Below are 22,565 nucleotides of genomic sequence, written 5' to 3' on the forward strand. Positions count from 1 at the left end.
TGCATTATTTGTTCTGTCGTTTCTGGGGGATTAAATTGAAATTGCAACCAACTTTCTATGGCTTGTTTTAGAAATAGTGATATTTGGGAGATTATTTCCTTTTCAAATAACTGAAAGTGAGTGGTTGTAATCTGAAAAAAAGGGAAAAATGCCATTCTTGAACATTGGGTGGGCATATTGAAAATGCCATGCAATTTCAATAAAGACAAACAAATGTAAGATAATCCAATTTAAGATAATTCTGTTAACCATTGTAACTCTTTCAGCTCAGGAAGCTTTATCGTCTGGGATTCATGCCGGTCCTAATAGGAAACACAGTAAAGGGAAGCAGCTGGGCAGCTGACGTTATGGAGCCTTCTAACCCTCAATCAGGTCTGGAGGAGGAATGCCACATAAAGATTCAGAGATGCTACGAGTATCTTTTGATGTTACTCTCCAGTTGTATTCCATTTGAATGAATACAGACATGAAAACGCTGAGTTACGGATGTAACCATGGTCCTCTGAGTAGAGTTACGGGTCGTCAAACGACCAATGGGAACTCCTTCCATTTCACGTGATATGATTGAGATGCTTAATATCAAAGATGTTTACAGTGACGCCCTTACTGTACCCATTTGACCTGTCACTATAAAATGTGATTGGTTCAGTTAAAGGCTAGTAGGGTAGGGGTTGGGTTAGCCCAGTCCCAGATCAGTTTGTGCTGTCTGTCTTCTCCTATGTCATTGTCATGCCATGACATAGGAGTTGCAAGACAGCACAAACAGATCTGGGACTCGAGCTAGGGTTGGGTTAAGTTTAGGTACAAATAATTGTTTAGTGGTTGGAGCGAGGTTAGAAAACACAATTCAATCCAGCAACCTTGCGTGTGGCAACCCATGTGATATGCCTTAAATCCAACACCAATTTACCACCTAGCAAGTGTATTTAACTCGCACTGGGTGCTGTAAGCTCTGCCCACTGACCATTGAGCTTTAATTGAACCAACCACATTCATTCTGCCCTTGAGGCAGAGCTGCCCTCAGGGCAATATTGAATAAGGAAAACTGTCCCTAACCAATCTGGGTTGTTGTTTGAGGTTTTGGCTAAATCTCTATTTCCTGTTTACATTCTTTTGACCAACCCTTTGTCCATCTTCTGGTGAATAAGAGAAAAAGCATTTAGCATTTCAATAAACCGATGACCAACCCACAAAGAACATGGAAGCTATCAAAAAACAAGGAAGATGAAGGCACTCTTGTCTTCAAATTAAAATGCCTTTATTGTGGTGGCATGTTCGATTAAACAATACGTTAAAGATGTGGGGGAAAAATAAAACAATGGAGCATATCTACAATACTTTATGTATACTGCATAACTTTGCTCTTCAATAAAACATATTTGATATTTCAACTCTATATTAAAAAAAAAATCTAGATTGGAATACCAGATGGTGGTGTCATATATGACTGATGACATCACAATGGCCTTGAAGCCAATTTGAACAATGGGTTAATGTGGATATGAATCAGTCTTCATTGGTTATTGACATGGCTTGTTTCTGCTGGTGCAAAAAGGTATGAAATCAGGTCATTTAATCGATGAACAACTACTTTAATTCTGGTGTAGTGTTTTTCTCTTAGACCTAGTGGGAAGAATAAAAGTAAAAGTACATTCTGATTGACGAATACATAAAAAGTGTACATGAAATGTAAATGAAGTTTGGCTTTTGCAAATGTCACTCAACATAACCTGTATATACTGAGTTATTGAGGTTTAGGATAGATAGCTAAGTTCCTCTAATTTAGGCCTACCTCTTCCTATTCTTATGACCCCCAACCCCCCCCCCCCCACTGTCACATTTTCTTGTCAACAGAAAAAACGGCAGAAAGCCAATTCAATTGATGTGGAGCAGAAGACAAGAAATAAGAAGGAGAGTAGCACTTCATCCCCCTCTCCAATTCCACCTGACCGTTCTGAATGGAATGTCTCCTCCACCTCTGTCCCCTCACCCTCTGACCAACTCTTCTCCCTCCATCCACCTCCCTCTCCTGTTAAATGTTCCTCTCAGCCTTGCTCTCCTGCTAAACACCCCTCTCTCCCCCTGTCACCTGCCAAACACCCTTCCCCAGTGATATCCACTTCAATGGTGTCCCTCCCTAGTTCTCGCTCTCCTACCAACCTTCTGGACCGTCATGGACACACCAGCCAAGAGGGCGCAACTGTCAGGTAATTCAAACAAAAATAAAATAAGTACAGTGCCATCCTAGAGTCTCCTTGGAGAGGTGGGTTTAGGGCCAGTGTTTATCAAGAGTATGAGTGATAATCTAGGATCAGGTCCTCTCTGTCGATAATAAACTGATTTATTATGATCTAAAAGGCAAAACTGATCCTAGATCAGACTCCTACTCTGAGACGCTTGATAAACACAGTCCCAGAAAGTTATTTTTCTCAAACTGTAGTTTTAGGCTCTTCTACCCCCATCTAGTGGATAATGCGAGTACTAACCTATTACCCTGGGCTATTTGAGACACTGCATTTATATGGACAGCAATACATTCATAACTACTCAGACTGTGTTTATAGTACATTAAATCAACCTCCGGTGCGGAGGGAATAGGGGGCAGCGGTATTTCCAGCCGTCTAGCAGCTCTCTCAATGAGACCAGGAAAGTCTGTTCTCAGAGACGCTGCGGCGAAGGACAGGGCTTCTGATTTCTCCGAGCCCGTGTCGTCATCGCCATAGGAACTACAAGCCCTCTCGCTAACCAAAGGAAAGGGGGGCTTGAATGTATGAGGGACGGGGTCTGACTGTTCCATAGGAATGTCTGCCTCCTCCTCATAGTCCCCATCATCATGGTTGTCAGGGACAACCAGAGGTGTCGCTCCGCGACCACCGAGGTGGCCATGGACCTCCCCGAGCAGACGGCTGATGCCTGTGTTAGGTGCAGGATGGCGCCAGAAATCCTAGACGCCTCCTCCACCTCCTCTGGCTCCAGCTCTGTCTTACCCGTGGTTAAACGGGACAGAGCGGCTGCCAAGAGGGCAATGTTATTAGCTGCTGCTACAGCTTGGGCTCCCAAATGAAGCAGAGGCTAGTATCGACAGCACGTCCTCTAGGGGGATATCCTCCCTAAAAAACGCCCAGCGCTGCTTCCTCTCCTTTGTAGAAAGGAAGGCGCAGGAGGCGCAGTTAGGGGGACTGCAGACGCCCTCTTTGGCATGCTGGGACCCTAAACACATGAAACATAAGTCGTGGGAGTCGCCGGCCGCCATGGAGGAGCATCTGCATTGAGCTCTGAAAATAGCTTTTGGGGGTGGAATTCGACGGCGTTTTCGTTCTGAGTCTTCTCTTCGTCTCTTCTTGGCTTCTTCAGTCTACTCCAGTCGCTGAAGATAAAGGGAGGCTGATTGAGGGGAGGCATCCCCTCTTATAGGGACACCTGTACTCCTATTGGCTGCAGGTGTGTGCATAATTTTGTCTCACGCTGATGCTGCCTTAGGGCAGTGGGTAAACCAATAGGAGCAGAGCTCCCCTATGGGGCGGAGCTCCACGATATAGAACTACTCAGACTGTGTTTATAGTACAGTATAGTATTTAAGAGAGAGACTGTGTAGTGTGATACTATCTCTGCTTTGGAGGCTTTAGACCTGTTTCTCTCCTTCCTCCAGACCTCTGTCTCTTCAGGACTACTCTAGCCCAAGGCCGAAGAGGCCTATCTCAGCCGCCAGAAGCCGGACTCTTCCCAGGGCCAGCTCAGCCACCAGAGGGTCAGAGGAGACCCAGGGGGCCAGAGGAGAACGGGGGGACGGGGTCAACATGGAACATCTTGGGTGAACCACAACACACCGCAGATGCAACCACAACACACCGCAGATGCATTGAAAATAAACTCTTTATTGTTTAGAGATCAATGTCTGATATAGTATGGGGACAGGGCTTACTATCAAGCATGCCAGTTTTATTAGATCATTATAAACCCATGCATTATGGTCATCTTGGTCTAAAGGACATCCAGTCCTTTGTGTACTCACAGAATTACATAGAATTTATCCCTGACCAAGGTGGCTGCCATTGTAAACACATTCTAGAGTTATGAAGGTTTATGACATAGGCCACTCTATGTTTCTGGATATTGTATCTCTATGTGTAAACTGATGGCTGCTTCTTCTTCACAGGTTGCCTAACATTGGCAACACTTGCTTCCTTAACGCCACCCTGCAGTGCCTTCTGGTCCTGCCTTACTTCTCAAAGGAAATCCTACGCCAGGAACAACTCTGGAGCTCCTCCCCCTTCTCCAACCTGCTCAGGTAAGGGAAGGCTCAAGAGCAGACACACACCCACCCACCCACTATTTGTGGTCATAAATTAAAGAAGGGACACACTCTTTTCCCGCCACTTCGATAGAAAGTGATTTTCGTAGCAGGTTAGGAGAGCATTTTCGCTAACCCTAACCCTTTTCCTAACCTTAATCTCAGTCTCCTAATCGGCTACGTTAATTCTCCTAACCTGCTGCGTAAGTTACTGTAAGCTGCTAGGAAAAAGTCACTTCGGTATCGAAGTGGCATGAAAAGAGTGTTTCCCATTACGAAAGAAAGCCATCTATATTAGAATAACGTGAGCCACAAAACTGCGGCGGGATCTCCTCCTACAATGATGCGCTGACTTTCTTTATTTCTTTATCTCAAAAGAAGCATATTGTCCTGTTACATGGCACTGGCCACTTTATATTATGCTGTGTATTGTATTTCATATTTTTTCCAGTTTTTTTTGTTTTGGGAATCTTCATAACCCAGAGCAACAACAATGACACAATGATTATGATGTAGGCATTTGTAGGCCATTTTGGAAACTGTAGAATGACTACTTTACCCATAATGCTCATTGACTGAACATTTGACATTACCATGAGAAATTTGGTAGTTTTTTAAAATGCTCTGGAGTTGAGAGCAGTATCCAAACCAAATATCTTAGGAGAATAAACAACACATTTTTGTAGTTTTGCTTCATTGTCCGTCCTCAAAGGTGAAATTGCATTGAATCGAATTAATCATTTCCAATGATGGGGTGCCGCTAGTTTAAGAATATTTGGATATACTCATCTGCCTCTTCAGCCGTGGGCCAGTAGGTTGACGCCATCCAGTAAGCTGCTAATTTACTCTCTGTCTCCCCTACAGGTGTCTGTCTGATGTGCTCCGTTCGGGTCTACCTGACAGTGGCGCAAACCAGGTCTCAAAAACAGTCCTCATGTGGAAGGTCAAGTACTCCTTGTCAGGATATGATTTGAAGTATCTGTGGGACGCGCAACAGGTAACTGAGGCGCTACTCTCTTCTGTACGAGCGCTCTTTTAGCAAGGGTTCATTTTCTCTTCATAATTAGATTTTCTCTTGGTCTGTTTCTTTCTCTTCTTCCTCATAGGACGCACACGAGTTACTTGTGGATATTCTGTGCCAGCTGAAGGAGGAGGGCATGACACTGAAGATGCTCGGGGTGAGCTATACCTGCCCTGTTTCCCAGCTGGAGTTCCAGCTTGTGTCGGTGCGCACATGTACCAGGTAAGAGCTCCCATTGGTTCTAATGTATCTACAGGGAACATGATCTTTCTACAAATAATATTACAAAACACATGGCATAACAGAAACATTGTAGAGACCTGATGCATTTTGCTTCTCTTTGTCCTGCTTCTGAAGCTGTGGGCGCGAGTCGTCCACCAGAGAGGACTACAACAACCTTTCATTGGACTTCAGCCCTGAGCGTACCTTGCTGAGCAGCCTAGCACTCACTTTCAAGGTCAGCACTTAGGGCTCAGCACTTTGAGGGTAGAGACTAACACCCAGGGCAAGCTGCCCACTGCCTCAGAATAATGTATCTTGTTATTGTAGTGGTATCATTCGTTTTGTAATGCTTTTGTTTCTAACCCAGGGCAAAAAGGTTAAATTCACATGTGAGGGCTGCAAATGCCTCCAGGCCTCAAAGGTGGAGCAGTTCCACACACTGCCTCTGTGAGTTGCCCCTTTATAACCTCTCATACGACTGGCAGTGTTTAATGAAATGAGTGGTCCTTGTGTCCTGAGCCTTTAGGAGTAGTTACCTTCCTGAGCAGGTTGTAGGACTTAGGGATGAGCACACCAAACCAATTTCACTCTTGTTATTTTGTTGGCTGGTTTCATTGTCTGTCTGTTAATCTCTCTCCCTCTATGTCTCTGGGCAGTGTGCTGGTTCTGCATCTGAAGAGGTTTGGAGGACCTGGGGGGTTGGAGAAGCTGGAGGCTCCTCTTTTGTTTCCTCCAGAGCTGAGGCTCTCTGATCTCTGTGGGGACATGGTTCCAACCCTGCACATTGCCAGCCCACAGGCCCTCACCAACCAGGCCCCCAGCATCCAGGTGTCCATCCCCCAGACCAAAACCAGCCAGGTCTCCATCCCCCAGACCCTCACCAGCCAAGTCTCCAGCCCACCTGGACAGGCCAAAGACAGCGCCCTCTGCTGTTCAGGTAGGTCATGGCACCACAACACTATTCTTGCTCCAACACCACACAAACCACCCACTCCCAAAACGGTACAGCAGACAGAGAAGCTGGAAGCTGCAAATTAAAATGTTTCTCAGACATATTTAGTGATGTATCTGAGCTGTTTTAGACCAGAGCAATTCAGACAAGTGACCTCGTTTTTCACAGCTCTTTATATGTATATTTGACCCCTCAGGTTCAAATGACCAGGAACCAGGGAAAGTGCTGCAGACAGCCTCAGTGGTGAGGAGAGAGAGAGAGAAACCAGTGAAAAATAAGTTATGACAGAACACTGAGATAGTTATGAGGAGTACAGATGTAGTAGACCTCCTGCAGTAGACTAGTAGACTGTAGACAGTGTGGTGGACTGTAGAGGAAATGACAATCCTATGATCACATGTGTTTTCTTACAGAAGCAGCAGCCAGTGAAGTCAGTGAATGGCTACTACCAGCTGACTGGCGTAGTCTCTCATTTGGGAGGCCTCGCAAGCTCCGGTAAGTAAATACCTTAAAACACACACATGCAGATACACAGTACATAAGATTTAGGCTGAATCCCAAATCACTCCCTTCTCTTCAGCTCTCCATTTGCGCGTTCACGTGCGCCTCTGCCATATACACAAGTATCCCAAAGCTGAGGGAGTGAAAATGATCGAGGGTGTAGGGCAGGGATCATCAACTAGATTCAGCCGCGGACCAATTCTTTTCTTCATCACCTGATGGGCAGGGGTCCGGAACGTAATTACAAATAATTTGTAGACTGCAAATTGTCCGCAAGAAGCCCAAACAGATATAATATTTGACTCATTTCAAACCTTGCTTACATTTGTGTAAAGTCACATACATCTCTTTATTGTGCGTGGGAATACATTGCAACAGATTTCCAAAATGAAAATCACTTGGAGCTGATTTGCTGGTGTTTTTACAGTCTTTTAACAATTAAACATTTTTTGCTCAGAAAACATGGGGGGACCAAATAAAATCACCCGTGGGCCAAATTCGTTCCGCAGGTCGCCAGTTGGGGAACCCTGGTATAGGGGATAATTAGACCCTCCAATAGCCACTTCGGCCAAGCGAAGTGCCATCCCGACATGCACCATGATATGTTTAGAGTTTGTGCAATTCAAAAGAATGGAGAGGCATGCCTAATAATATGCCACGTGTATTTGATTATCTCTGATTTCGAAACTTGACACATGTAACAGATAAAATACTTCCCAAATTAAATGTTAACTTTTACAACACACTTCATTACCCACAAGAGCCTGACCCTTGACCTCTAGTCTGTCTTCCTTGTTCCACAGGGCACTACGTTAGTGACATCCTGAATGCCAGTGGAAACTGGTTCTGTTGTAACGATAGCCAGGTGTCAATGTCCAATGAAGCCACTGTGCTGAGGACCAGAGCCCGGAGTGCTTACCTGCTCTTCTATATGTTCAGGTACTGCTTACTCTCGCCATCTATATTCTTGTGTTGCTATATACAGTATCTCACAAAAGTGAGTACACCCCTCAAATTTTTTTAAATATTTGAGTATGTATTTTCATGTGACAACACTGAAGAAATGACATTTTGCTACAATGTAAAGTAGTGAGTGTACAGCTTGTATAACAGTGTAAATTTGCTGTCCCCTCAAAATAACTCAACACACAGCCATTAATGTCTAAACCGCTGGCAACAAAAGTGAGTACACCCCTAAGTGAAAATGTCCAAATTTGGCCCAAAGTGTCAATATTTTGTGTGGCCACCATCATTTTCCAGCACTGCCTTAACCCTCTTGGGCATGGAGTTCACCAGAGCTTAACAGATTGCCACTGGAGTCCTCTTCCACTCCTCCATGACGACGTCACAATGCTGGTGGATGTTAGAGACACACTTGTCTTTGTACTCCCCGCCTGGTTGCCGCCACACATGCTTGACACCATCTGAACCAAATAAGTTTATCTCATCAGACCACAGGACATGGTTCCAGTAATCCATGTCCTTAGTCTGCTTGTCTTCAGCAAACTGTTTGCAGGCTTTTTTGTGCATCATCTTTAGAAGAGGCTTCCTTCTGGGACGACAGCCATGCAGACCAATTTGATGCAGTGTGCGGCGTATGGTCTGAGCACTGACAGGCTGACCCCCCACCCCTTCAACCTCTGCAGCAATGCTGGCAGCACTCATACGTCTATTTCCCAAAGACAACCTCTGGATATGACCCTGAGCAGGTGCACTCAACTTCTTTGGTGGACCATGGCGAGGCCTGTTCTGAGTGGAACCTGTCCTGTTAAACCGCTGTATGGTCTTGGCCACCGTGCTGCAGCTCAGTTTCAGGGTCTTGGCAATCTTCTTATAGCCCAGGCCATCTTTATGTAGAGCAACAATTCTTTTTTTCAGATCCTCCGAGAGTTCTTTGCCATGAGGTGCCATGTTGAACTTCCATACAAGCTGTACACTCACTACTTTACATTGTAGCAAAGTATAATTTCTTCAGTGTACTCACTTTTGAGAGATACTGTATGTGTACTGTATGTACAGTAAGTGGTTCCTTTCACCCTTCAGGACAGGAGAGCAGCAGGCCCCAGCACACAGGGCCTAATAGGGCCACCAGCACCAGCCTCAACAGGGGCAGAACCTGGCCCAGCCTCAACACCTATAGCCCAGACTCAACACCCTCAGCCCAGCCTCAACACCCTCTGCCTAGCCTCAACACCCTCAGCCCAGCTTCAACACCCTCAGCCCAGCCTCAACAGGGGTAGTACCAGGCCCAGCTTCAACACCCCCAGCCCAGTCTCAACAGGGGTAGAACCAGGCCCAGCCTCAACACCCTAAGATCTGCCTCGACAGGGGCAGCACTGGGCTCAGCCTCAACAGGGGCAGCACTGGCTCAGCCTCACACCCCCAGCCCAGCCTCAACACCCCCATGTTTGCCCCTCTTCATGTCTTTCCCTGACGATATTCCCACTGCTGTGTCAAAAAATAAAATAATAACTTAACGAATATGATTTCCGATCTCCCCCCACCATAAATTATGACTGGTCTGTCAATCATGCGGCTCAAGGGAGACTTGCTCTTCAACACTAGCATGATCATCCTTTTCAGTAGCTTACATCATAAATATCTGCCCTTGTTTCGACTACTTGTATAAAGCGCATTGAAAACCTAATAAAGTATACACACTAAATGTAGTACACATGTAAATGTGGTGGATAGAGTGTCTGATTATTTAGAGGGTGGACACTGTGGTATAACATCCCTTCTATTTGGTTTGGTTTGAAATCCTCCTGTTGTGAAATACACTGTGGTGTACAACCTCTTATTAATCATGGTGACACCGGATGCACTGCAATATTCGACATTGATCCAGGTCCCCAGGATGTCGGGGGAGGAATTTCTTTTTTTTGGGAGGGGGGGGGGGGGGGGGGGGGGTAGATCTGCTTAATATTGTAGATTGTAACTTCCATCAATGTAATTGTCTGCATCACTTCCAATCCCCCATGTTTTATATATATATATATATATACAGTGAGGGAAATAAGTATTTGATCCCCTGCTGATTTTGTACGTTTGCCCACTGACAAAGAAATGATCAGTCTATAATTATAATGGTAGGTTTATTTGAACAGTGAGTGACAGAATAACAACAAAGAAATCCTGAAAAACGCATGTCAAAAATTTTATAAATTGATTTGCATTTTAATGAGGGAAATAAGTATTTGACCCCCTCTCAATCAGAAAGATTTCTGGCTCCCAGGTGTCTTTTATACAGGTAACGAGCTGAGATTAGGAGAACACTCTTAAAGGGAGTGCTCCTAATCTCAGTTTGTTGCCTGTATAAAAGACACCTGTCCACAGAAGCAATCAATCAATCAGATTCCAAATTCTCCACCATGGCCGAGACCAAAGAGCTCTCCAAGGATGTCAGGTACAAGATTGTAGACCTACACAAGGCTGGAATGGGCTACAAGACCATCGCCAAGCAGCTTGGTGAGAAGGTGACAACAGTTGGTGCGATTATTCGCAAATGGAAGAAACACAAAAGAACTGTCAATCTCCCTCGGCCTGGGGCTTCATGCAAGATCTCATCTCGTGGAGTTGCAATGATCATGAGAACGGTGAGGAATCAGAACTACACGGGAGGATCTTGTCGATGATCTCAAGGCAGCTGGGACCATAGTCACCAAGAAAACAATTGATAACACACTATGCCGTGAAGGACAGAAATCCTGCAGCGCCCGCAAGGTCCCCCTGCTCAAGAAAGAACATATACATGCCTGTCTGAAGTTTGCCAATGAACATCTGAATGATTCAGAGGAGAACTGGGTGAAAGTGTTGTGGTCAGATGAGACAAAAATTGAGCTCTTTGGCATCAACTCAACTCGCCGTGTTTGGAGGAGGAGGAATGCTGCCTATGGCCCCAAGAACACCATCCCCACCGTCAAACATGGAGGTGGAAATATTATGCTTTGGGGGTGTTTTTCTGCTAAGGGGACAGGACAACTTCACCGCATCAAAGGGACGATGGACGGGGCCATGTACTATCAAATCTTGGGTGAGAGCCTCCTTCCCTCAGCCAGGGCATTGAAATGGATCGTGGATGGGTATTCCAGCATGACAATGACCCAAAACACACGGCCAAGGCAACAAAGGAGTGGCTCAAGAAGTAGCACATTAAGGTCCTGGAGTGGCCTAGCCAGTCTCCAGACCTTAATCCCATAGAAAATATGTGGAGGGAGCTGAAGGTTCGAGATGCCAAACGCTAGGCTCGAAACCTTAACGACTTGGAGAAGATCTGCAAAGAGGAGTGGGACAAAATCCCTCCTGAGATGTGTGCAAACCTGGTGGCCAACTACAAGAAACGTCTGACCTCTGTGATTGCCAACAAGGGTTTTGCCACCAAGTACTAAGTCATGTTTTGCAGAGGGGTCAAATACTTATTTCCCTCAATAAAATGCAAATCTATTTATAACATTTTTGACATGCGTTTTTCTGGATTTTGTTGTTGTTATTCTGTCTCTCACTGTTCAAATAACCTACCATTCAAATTATAGACTAATCATTTCTTTGTCAGTGGGCAAACGTACAAAATCAGCAGGGGATCAAATACTTTTTTCCCTCACTGTATATTTATATACATTGGGGAAAAAATTATTTAGTCAGCCACCAATTGTGCAAGTTCTCCCACTTAAAAAGATGAGAGAGGCCTGTAATTTTCATCACAGGTACACATCAACTATGACAGACAAATTGAGAATTTTTTTTCCAGAAAATCACATTGTAGGATTTTTAATTAATTTATTTGCAAATTATGTTGGAAAATAAGTATTTGGTCACCTACAAACAAGCAAGATTTCTGGCTCTCACAGACCTGCAACTTCTTCTTTAAGAGGCTTCTCTGTCCTCCACTCGTTACCTGTATTAATGGAACCTGTTTGAACTTGTTATCAGTATAAAAGATACCTGTCCACAACCTCAAACAGTCACACTCCAAACTCCACTATGGCCAAGACCAAAGAGCTGTGAAAGGACACCAGAAACAAAATTGTAGACCTGCACCAGGCTGGGAAGACTGAATCTGCAATAGGTAAGCAGCTTGGTTTGAAGAAATCAACTGTGGGAGCAATTATTAGGAAATGGAAGACATACAAGACCACTGATAATCTCCCTCGATCTGGGGCTCCACGCAAGATCTCACCCCGTGGGGTCAAAATGATCACAAGAACGGTGAGCAAAAATCCCAGAACCACACAGGGGGACCTAGTGAATGACCTGCAGAGAGCTGGGACCAACGTAACAAAGCCTACCATCAGAAACACACTACGCCGCCAGGGACTCAAATCCTGCAGTGCCAGACGTGTCCCCCTGCTTAGGCCAGTACATGTCCAGGCCCGTCTGAAGTTTGCTAGAGTGCATTTGGATGATCCAGAAGAGGATTGGGAGAATGTCATATGGTCAGATGAAACCAAAATATAACTTTTTGGTAAAAACTCAACTCGTCGTGTTTGGAGGACAAAGAATGCTGAGTTGCATCCAAAGAACACCATACCTACTGTGAAGCATGGGGGTGGAAACATCATGCTTTGGGGCTGTTTTTCTGCAAAGGGACCAGGACGACTGATCCGTGTAAAGGAAAAAATGAATGGGGCCATGTATCGTGAGATTTTGAGTGAAAACCTCCATCAGCAAGGGCATTGAAGATGAAACGTGGCTGGGTCTTTCAGCATGACAATGATCCCAAACACACCACCCGGGCAACGGAGGAGTGGCTTCGTAAGAAGCATTTCAAGGTCCTGGAGTGGTCTAGCCAGTCTCCAGATCTCAACCCCATAGAAAATCTTTGGAGGGAGTTGAAAGTCCGTGTTGCCCAGCGACAGCCCCAAAACATCACTGCTCTAGAGGAGATTTGCATGGAGGAATGGGCCAAAATACCAGCAACAGTGTGTGAAAACCTTGTGAAGACTTACAGAAAACGTTTGACCTGTGTCATTGCCAACAAAGGGTATATAACAAAGTATTGAGAAACTTTTGTTATTGACCAAATACTTATTTTCCACCATAATTTGCAAATACATTCATAAAAAATCCTACAATGTGATTTTCTGGAGAAAAAAAACTCATTTTGTCTGTCATAGTTGACGTGTACCTATGATGACAATTACAGGCCTCTCTCATCTTTTTAAGTGGGAGAACATGCACAATTGGTGGCTGACTAAATACTTTTTTTCCCCACTGTATATTGGTCCATATACTAAACTATTGACTACTTTAATACATATATACAGAAAGTATTCAGACAACTTGACTTTTTCCACAGTTTGTTACGTTTAAGCCATATTCTAAAATTTATTACATTATTATTCCCCCACACCAATCTACACATAATACCCAATAATGACATAGCGAAAACAGGTTTTTAGACATTTTTGCAAATGTATTAAAAATAAAAACAGAAATATCTTATTTACATAGAGTACCAGTCAAATGTTTGGACACACCTACTCATTCAAGGATTTTTCTTTCTTTTTTTACTATTTTCTACATTGTATAATAATAGTGAAGACATCAAAACTATGAAATAACACATATGGAAACATTTAGTAACCAAAAAAGTGTTATATATATTTTTCAAATAGCAATCCTTTGCCTTGATGACAGCTTTGCACACTCTTGGCATTCTCTCAACCAGCTTCACCTGGAATGCTTTTCCAACAGTCTTGAAGGAGTTCCCACATATGCTGAGCACTTGTTGGCTGCTTTTCCTTCACTCTGCCGTCCGACTCATCCCAAACCATCTCAATTGGGTTGACGTTGGGGGATTGTGGAGGCCAGGTCATCTGATGCAGCACTCCATTACTCTCCTTGGTAAAATAGCCCTTACACAGCCTGGAGGTGTGTTGGGTCATTGTCCTGTTGAAAAACAAATGATAGTCCCACTAAGCTCAAACCAGATGGGATGGTGTATCGCTGCAGAATGCTGTGGTAGCCATACTGGTTAAGTGTGCCTTGAATTCTAAATAAATCACAGACAGTGTCACCAGCAAAGCACCCCCACACCATAACATCTCCTCCTCCATGCTATACGGTTGGAACTACACATGCGGAGATCATCTGTTCACCCACACCACGACTCACAAAGATACGGCGGTTGGAACCAAAAATCTCCAATTTGGACTCCAAACCAAAGGACACATTTCCACCGGTCTAAAGTCCATTGCTCGTGTTTCTTGGCCCAAGCAAGTCTCTTCTTCTTATTGGTGTCCTTTAGTAGTGGGTTCTTTGCAGCAATTCGACCATGAAGGCCTGATTCATACAGTCCCCTCTGAACAGTTGATGTTGAGATGTGTCTGTGACTTGAACTCTGTGAAGTATTTATTTGGGCTGCAATTTCTGAGGCTGGTAACTCTAATGAACTTATCCTCTGCAGCAGAGGTAACTCTGGGTCTTCCATTCCTGTGGCGGTCTTCATCATTGCGCTTTATGGATTTTGTGACTGCACTTGAAGAAACTTTCAAAGTTCTTTAAATGTTCCGTATTGACTGACCTTCATGGACTGTCGTTTCTCTTTGCTTATTTGTTGCTGTTCTTGACATAATATGGACTTGGTCTTTTACCAAATAAGGCTATCTTCTGTTAGTATTCAGACCCTTTGCTATGAGACTCGAAATTGAGCACAGGTGCATCCTGTTTCCATTGATCATCCTTGAGATTTTTCTACAACTTGATTGGAGTCCACCTGTGGTAAATTCAATTGATTGGACATGATTTGGAAAGGCACACATCTGTCTATATAAGGTGCCACAGCTGACAGTGCATGTCAGAGCAAAAACCAAGTCATGATGTCGAAGGAATTGTCCGCAGAGCTCCGAGACAGGATTGTGTTGAGGCACAGATCTGGGGAAGGGTACCAAAAAATGTCAGCAGCATTGAAGGTCCCCAGGAACACAGTGGCCTCCATCATTCTTAAATGGAAGAAGTTTGGAACCACCAAGACTCTTCCTAGAGCTGGCCGCCCGGCCAAACTGAGCAATCGGGGGAGAAGGGCCTTGGTCAGGGAGGTGACCAAGAAGCCGATTGTCACTCTGACAGAGCTCCATAGTTACTCTGTGGAGATGGGAGAACCTTCCATAAGGACAACCATCTCTGCAGCACTCCACAAATCAGGCCTTTATGGTAGAGTGGCAAGACGGAAGCCACTCCTCAGTAAAACGGACATGACAGTCCGCTTGGAGTTTGCCAAAAGGTACTTAAAGGACTCTCAGACCATGAGAAACCAGATTGTCTGGTCTGATGAAACCAAGATTGAACACTGGCCTGAATGCCAAGCGTCACGTCTGGAGGAAACCTGGCACCATCCCTACGGTGAATCATGGTGGTGGCAGCATCATGCTGTGGGGATGTTTTTCAGCGGCAGTGAATGGGAGACTAGTCAGGATCGAGGGAAAGATGCACAGAGCAAAGTACAGAGAGAATCTTGATGAAAACCTGCTCCAGAGCACTCAGGACCTCAATCTGGGGGCGAAGGTTCACCTTCCAACAGGACAACAACCCTAAGCACACAGCCAAGACAACGCAGGAGTGGCTTCGGGACAAGTCTCTGAATGTCCTTGAGTGGCCCAGCTAGATCCCTGACTTGAACCCGATCTAACATCTCTGGAGATACCTGAAAATAGCTGTGCAGTGACGCTCCCCATCCAACCTGACAGAGCTTGAGAGGATCTGCGGAGAAGAATGGGAGAAACTCCCCAAATACAGGTGTGCCAAGCTTGTAGCATCATTCCCAAGAAGACTCGAGGCTGTAATCGCTGCCAAAGGTGCTTCAACAAAGTACTGAGTAAATTTGCACAAAGAAAATAAAACCTGTTTTTGCTTTGTCATTATGGAGTATTGTGTGTAAATTGATGAGGGAAAAAAACAATGTAATCCATTTTAGAATAAGGCTGTAACGTAACAAAATGTGGAAAAAGTCAAGGGGTCTGAATACTTTGCGAATGCATTGTATGTACGGCAGGACCAAAATGGACAGATAGGTAGGAGCAAGCCCATGTAATGCTTTGTAGGTTAGCAATAAAATCTTGAAATCAGCCCTAGCCTTAACAGGAAGCCAGAGGCTTGCACTGGAGTAATATGATCAAATGTTTTGGTTCTAGTCAAGATTCTAGCAGCCATGTTAAGCACTAACTGAAGTTTATTTAGTGCTTTATCCGGGTAGCCGGAAAGTAGAACATTGCAGTAGTCTAATCTAGAAGTGACAAAAGCTTGGATATGTTCGTCAAAAACAGAGATCAGGGTCCAGAGTAACGCCGAGGTCCTTCACAGTTTTATTTGAGACGACTGTACAACCATCAAGATGAATTGTCAGATCCAACAGCAGATCTCTTTGTAGGCAATTTTGGGGCTTCACCATGTTCACCATTACTGCCACTTTTAGTGAGTTTGGTACACATCCAGTGGATAGGGAGCCATTTATTATGTTCAACATAGGAGGGCCAAGCACAGGAAGTAGCTCTTTCAGTAGTTTAGTTGGAATAGGGTCCAGTATGCAGCTTGAAGATCTAGAGGCCATTACTACTTTCATGAATGTGTCAAGAGATACAGGATAAAAAAAACCTGAGTGTCTCTATTGATCCTAGGTCCTGGCATTTCTATGCAGACTCAGGACAACTGCGCTTCGCAGATTCAAAGAGGTGTCCATAATTTGCTTTCTAATGATCATGATCTTTTAGTCTTAGAAGTTCATTAATTCATCATTAGCTCCTGAGTGGCGCAGTGGTCTAAGGCACTGCATTGCAGTGCTAACTGTGCCACTAGAGATCCTGGTTCGAATCCAGGCTCTGTCGCAGCCGGCCGCGACCGGGAGACTCATGGGCGGCGCACAATTGGCCCAGCGTCGTCCAGGGTAGGGGAGGGAATGGCCGGCAGGGATGTAGCTCAGTTGATAGAGCATGGCGTTTGCAACGCCAGGGTTGTGTGTTCGATTCCCATGGGGGGCCAGTATTAATAAAAATAAAATGTATTCACTAACTGTAAGTTGCTCTGGATAAGAGCGTCTGCTAAAATGACTAAAATGTAAAATCACCGCTAAAGTGAAAGCCATTCTCTCTTGGGGAATGCTGCTTTTTAGTTAACTAGTTGGAAGACTTCCAGTTTGGTGAAGCGCCATTTCCGTTCCAATTTTCTGGAAGCTTGCTTCAGGGATCGGGTATTTTCTGTATACCAGGGAGCTAATTTCTTGTGACAAATGTTGTTTGTTTTTAAGGGTGTGACTGCATCTAGGGTAATGCAAGTTTAAATGTAGATCATCAGTTAGGAGGTTAACCGATTTTTGTACTCCGACATCCTTGGTTAGGTGGAGGGAGTCTGGAATGGCATCTAGGAATCTTTGGGTTGTCCCGAGAATTTATAGCACAGCTTTTGAGGATCCTTGGTTGAGGTCTGAGCAGGTTATTTGTTGAGATTTAATAAAATGGTGGTCCGATAGTCCAGGACATGTTGGACAAAACCCACTGAGTAGATGATGGCTCCGAAAGCCTTTTGGAGTGGGTCTGTGGACTTTTCTATGTGAATATTGAAGTCACCAAAAGTTTGAATATTATCTGCCATGACTACAAGGTCCGATAGGAATTCAGGGAACTCAGTGAGGAACACTGTATACGGCCCAGGAGGCCTGTAAACAGTAGCTATAAAAAGTGATTGAGTAGGCTGTATAGATTTCATGACTAGAAGCTCAAAAAACAGAAAACGCAGTCATTTTTCTAATGTAAATTGAAATTTACTGTCGTAAATGTTAGCAACACCTCTACCTTTGCGGGAAGTGCGTTGTATATGGTCACTAATGTAAGCAGGAGGACAGGCCTAATTTAACACAGTAAATTCATCAGGCTTGACCCATGTTTCAGTCAGGCCAATCAAATCAAGATTATGTTCAGTGATTAGTTCATTGACTAGGACTGCCTTGGAAGTGAGGGATCTAACATTAAGTAGCCCTATTTTGAGATGTGAGAGATCACAATCAGATTATTTGGAAAAAGAGCTGCACCTCTTGAATTGTGAGTAATTTGACAAAGGTAAGTGTCATAGAAACTGCAGAATATGCTCTTTCAGATACTATATAGAAATCACAATGTTTTACCTGCATGTGACTCTGAAGGAGGATTTGATAAAGCGATGCTCCCTTCCCTGCATCTGTCAATTACAAGATGTGCTCATTTCTTCATGAACAATTTGACAACTGATAAATCTAATATTGTCACTCATCAGATTATTGTAAATGTAATCTTGTCTATAGGCTAACTCTTATGTGTGAAATTAGTTTTGGTATAATTTAGGTGTAGTTTCGATGGGCTGGCTGTGCAGGCTGGCTGACTGGCATCGTTTGTTTCCCGCTCATCAACTTGGATAGAGTCAAGGATATGTTTTGCATTATTCTAAAGGCCTACTGCAATATGTAGCATGCTTTCGTTTCCGTTACAATAAATGTGATTAGTAATTGAGTTATAGTAAATAAAACAGTCCCATAACGGCTTCTTTCTACAAAGTAAAACGTTAAAGAGAATAGTATCAACCTGCAAGGCATGCGGTCAAATTATTAACATGAGCGCCAACACTGACAAATAGGCATAACACAAACTCATCATTACACTATTGTTTTTCTAAATTAAATCAACCTCTTCACCCTCATCATTCAGTGAGGCCTAATTTAATTTCAATTGTGAAGTAACTTGCACAATTATCGCCCATTCCATCCATTTGTCATTAATTCAGTGGGCTGGCATCGTTTGTTTCGCTGGATCGAGTCAAGGATATGTTTTGCATTATTCTAAAGGCCTACGGCAACATGTAGCATGTTTTCGATTCCCTTACAATAAATGTGATTAGTAACAGAGTTATAGTAAATAAAACAGTCCCATTACAGCATTTTCTAACAAAGTAAAATGTAAATGAGAATGGTATCAACCCGCAAAGATGCGGTCAAATTATTTGCTGCTGATTAAATAGGCATAACACAAACACTAAATTAAATCAACCTCTTCACCCTCCTTATCATCCAGTTAGTCCTAATTTAAATTCAATTGTGAAGTAAGGTGCACAATTATTGCCCATTCATCCATTTGTTATTAGACAGAGACACATTAGCGCCTGCCTGGGTACCAACGTCCTACATCACACTGTTTTGGCGGATTAAGTTAGGATTAGGTGTGAAAAAAGGTCAAAAGGCTCTAACTACTTTTCTGTTTGGGATTTCAAAATTCTGAAAAATGAGCAGTGTAAAATACAAACATTTTCAATGAAGGAGCAGGACATAGAGAAAGAGCTCCTTGTAGTAGCAAAGAAGTCGTCGGAGGGTCCACCGTCACCACCACCCACCCAGGCCCCTATCCAGACCCCTCTGGATCTGGATGAGGATAGGGCTGTTGCGGTGACCGTATTACTGCCACACCGGCGGTCACGAGTCATGAATGCAGTCAAATTCTCCATAACTGGTTAGTCACAGTAATTAGGCTTCTCCAAGCTTTGATGCTGCTGATGGTCATTAGTAGCCTACCAAACTTGCTAACTGCCTGGTACTCAGCACTCTATTGTCCCTCTAATCACGCTGACATCAATGCAAATGTAATCGAAAATCTAATCAAACACTTCATGAGAGCCCATGTTGTGCAACATTTCTATAGGGTATGCAATTGTGCGAGAAAACAGAGTGATGGCCTCTACTAAAAAGAGGAGTATCCCATCAGCTTTCTATAGGCTAGGCCTACTACATTTATTTCTCAACTTTCCTAATATTAACCGTATTGCTTATCTTTACAACAGGAGTATAGCCTACCTGGCTGGCATGAAAATGACCATGGGAAAAGCGCCTCCATTCGCTATTTAAGTGCATAGATGACATGTATTTTGTCCCACTGCCCCTGTAGTCTGATGGGTGACAATATTAGCCTATCACTTGTGAATTATATATTATCACTTGTGAATGATGCCCAGCATAAGAAGAAATGCCTTTTTTTTGCGTGACTTTTTCAAATCCTAGTCGCACACCTCATGTAGCCTAGCCCATAGGCCCATATGTTTTGATAAGGTTTGTATCACAACTAAAGTGGCCAAATTACTTCTTAAAATTAAGTACATTAATACGCTTTACAAGGGGTGTAGAGCCTAACTGGCATACATAAGCAGCTCGTGAGTTTCAAGTTTGGGGATAATTTTCACCATAGAAATGCACCTTTATAATAAAAGCATTTCATGCATAATCACATTTGCGGTACATTTTGATAATGGTGTTTTCCTGCTAATGGAACATTCACGCTTATAGCCTACTGCCATGTGTGAATCGCTGTGCTTATAATGTGAAGAAATAGCCTAATAGTTCATTAAGATTTTAAGCTAAACGTTCTGATCTGTTGCATCAGCCAGATTGCGTAAAAAATGTTTTTTGAGCTAGTGTATCTATCACATCCCACAACTGTCCCAGACTATGTTTGGAATATTTATTTCTTGCACAGAATAGGTCGACTTTTGTACTATGGGGGACAGTAGATTGACATAGGCTAGTGCTTTTGCTGTTCGTTAGGCCTACTCATCTTGTTGGCTGACGAAAAGTAAATGTTGACAGTTCTTCCAATATCTTCAATATGCAACCTGGGAATTGGATAAGTTGCGTCCCCGATGTGTCTGTCTTCACTTGTAGCCTGTGAGAAAGACCCGATCACCTGATGGAGAGCTATGTGAGTGAGAGATGCTTCGGAGTGCGCAGCATTCAGGGAGAAGGCCACAACACAGCACTCCGGGCCAAGGGCACAACGACCACTGTCTGAAAAAGACATGGATTTTAGGGTGCATTACGGCCACATGAAGGGGATGCCGCTGTGAAATTCGAGGCATTATCAAGTGCTTGTCAAATTGTGAATGAGAGACTGATGAAGTGTGTACAGCCTGCGCAAAAAACAAAGTAGAGCTCATGCCTTTCAAGCTACTATTTTTCAAATCATCATTAGTTTCATCATGCAGCCTTACAATGTATTAAAAATCAAAACATATAGCCCAACGTTTGTAGAACAACTAAAGTTACATTATAACTCTAAATTAAGCAGATAGGAGTACCTATTTCTTTGTTAACCGCTCAACACAGAATAGCCGCATGACGCACTCCCTCAAATCGTTTGGAGAAAATATATTTTTGTCACACGTGTAGAGAGGAGTAGGCAGGAGGCAGTCGCAGGTTTAGAACTACTGCATTTATTAAAGCACCATAGATTAAAGCGGGATGAAACCCACAGTGCAAAATATAAAGTACTCAGGAAATAGTAGGAGCGATTCCTCTCAGGAAAACAAGCAACATATACAATGACCGACAAAGACAAATGACAGCGGGAGTATATATACAGTGATAGAGTGGGGATTGGAACCAGGTGTGTGTAATGATGACGAGACAAGTCCGGGGTTGATGAGTGAAGGATGTTTGCCAGCAGCAGGTTCGGCAGCAGCTAGAAGGCCAGCGACGCCGAACGCCTGAGCTGGACAGGAGAGGGAGCCAACGCGAAGGCTGGTGTGACACCTTCCCATTTTATTCAGCTTTGTTCAATTGTATTCTTCATAATATAAAATAATGCCACGGAATTCTAAGCAAATCCTGTCTGCTAAATGAACTAGTGTAGCCCAAAGCCATTTGGCATAGCCAGAGCAGGACTTAACATACGGACAACTCAGAGTATGCTATTCTGTTCTTCTGAAATAGACTACATTTTCTTCATATCATGCTTCTTTAGACCTGTCAAAAATAAATAATGGATTTATTGTGACAGTGTAGGCTATATTACATGGATTTATTAGACTTTTTAAAATGTAGATGTTCCAAAGGTCTGCATCAGTGGCTTGTAGGCTATGTGTGGAAGCGAGGAGATGCTAAATGTGTTTATGTTCATAAACGGTCAATTACCGTGAGGCCGACAGTTATTTGCTTGACAATCACCAGCTGACAAAATTTTGTGACCACCACAGCCCTAGATGAGAAAGTTTTTTTTGAAAGGCTGACCATTGACAAAAAAGCAGCCGTCAGGTTCTACATCCATAGGATCATTTATGAAGCAGAGGCCAAGGATGACTAGCTGTGTGTGTCTTGCCCCCGACTATATATGCTTACTTACAGTCAGAAATTGAAACTAAGAATCAATGGTTTGAATGTTTGCTGAAGGAAATGGTTACAGTAGCAATGTTAGTTTAATGTAACGCTTGGCTACCTCGTGGTGATCACTCACTGTCTGAAATGCTCATTAAGGATTAAAGAAGGATACAATTATTGCACTGTACTACGATATAACCTCAAAGATTTTTATTTGCTGTTTTTTTCCCTATTGATAATCTATCTGGCTGTTGAAATGGCGATTTTTGCACTGAGCTCACTATCAGTGTTCTTGGTATTGATATCAAGTTCAATTCACAGCATGCGTGCCTTAAAGTTGAATATCCCCAAAGTTTTATTACCACACGTTTCTGCAAACTGTTGCTGCACATTCTCACCAGACCCAGGTCAAACGAATGACTAAAATGAACGAGTCACTCAGAAAAATGTGTCATAATTATCGAGTCAGTAAAGAGTCGTTTGC

The 22,565-nt window shown here is 43.5% G+C and overlaps 1 protein-coding gene across 1 annotated transcript; it reads left to right on the forward strand.

The window, feature by feature from the left end:
- Positions 1-2,884: 2,884 nt before the first annotated feature.
- On the forward strand, positions 2,885-9,439 carry LOC311138878 (ubiquitin carboxyl-terminal hydrolase 37-like; the record flags this gene model as incomplete). The annotated part of the gene is made up of 12 exons (XM_084173671.1): positions 2,885-2,917; positions 3,666-3,811; positions 4,157-4,288; positions 5,156-5,288; positions 5,398-5,534; positions 5,670-5,769; positions 5,902-5,981; positions 6,191-6,364; positions 6,408-6,471; positions 6,900-6,981; positions 7,791-7,926; positions 9,031-9,439. 12 exons carry the CDS (start codon positions 2,885-2,887, stop codon positions 9,065-9,067), a joined length of 1,254 nt encoding a protein of 417 aa, XP_084029797.1. The 3' UTR covers positions 9,068-9,439.
- Between the last annotated feature and the right edge of the window lie 13,126 nt (positions 9,440-22,565).

The sequence above is a fragment of the Coregonus lavaretus genome, assembly GCF_964263955.1.
Source record: "Coregonus lavaretus genome assembly, chromosome: 12".
Lineage (NCBI taxonomy): Eukaryota > Metazoa > Chordata > Actinopteri > Salmoniformes > Salmonidae > Coregonus > Coregonus lavaretus.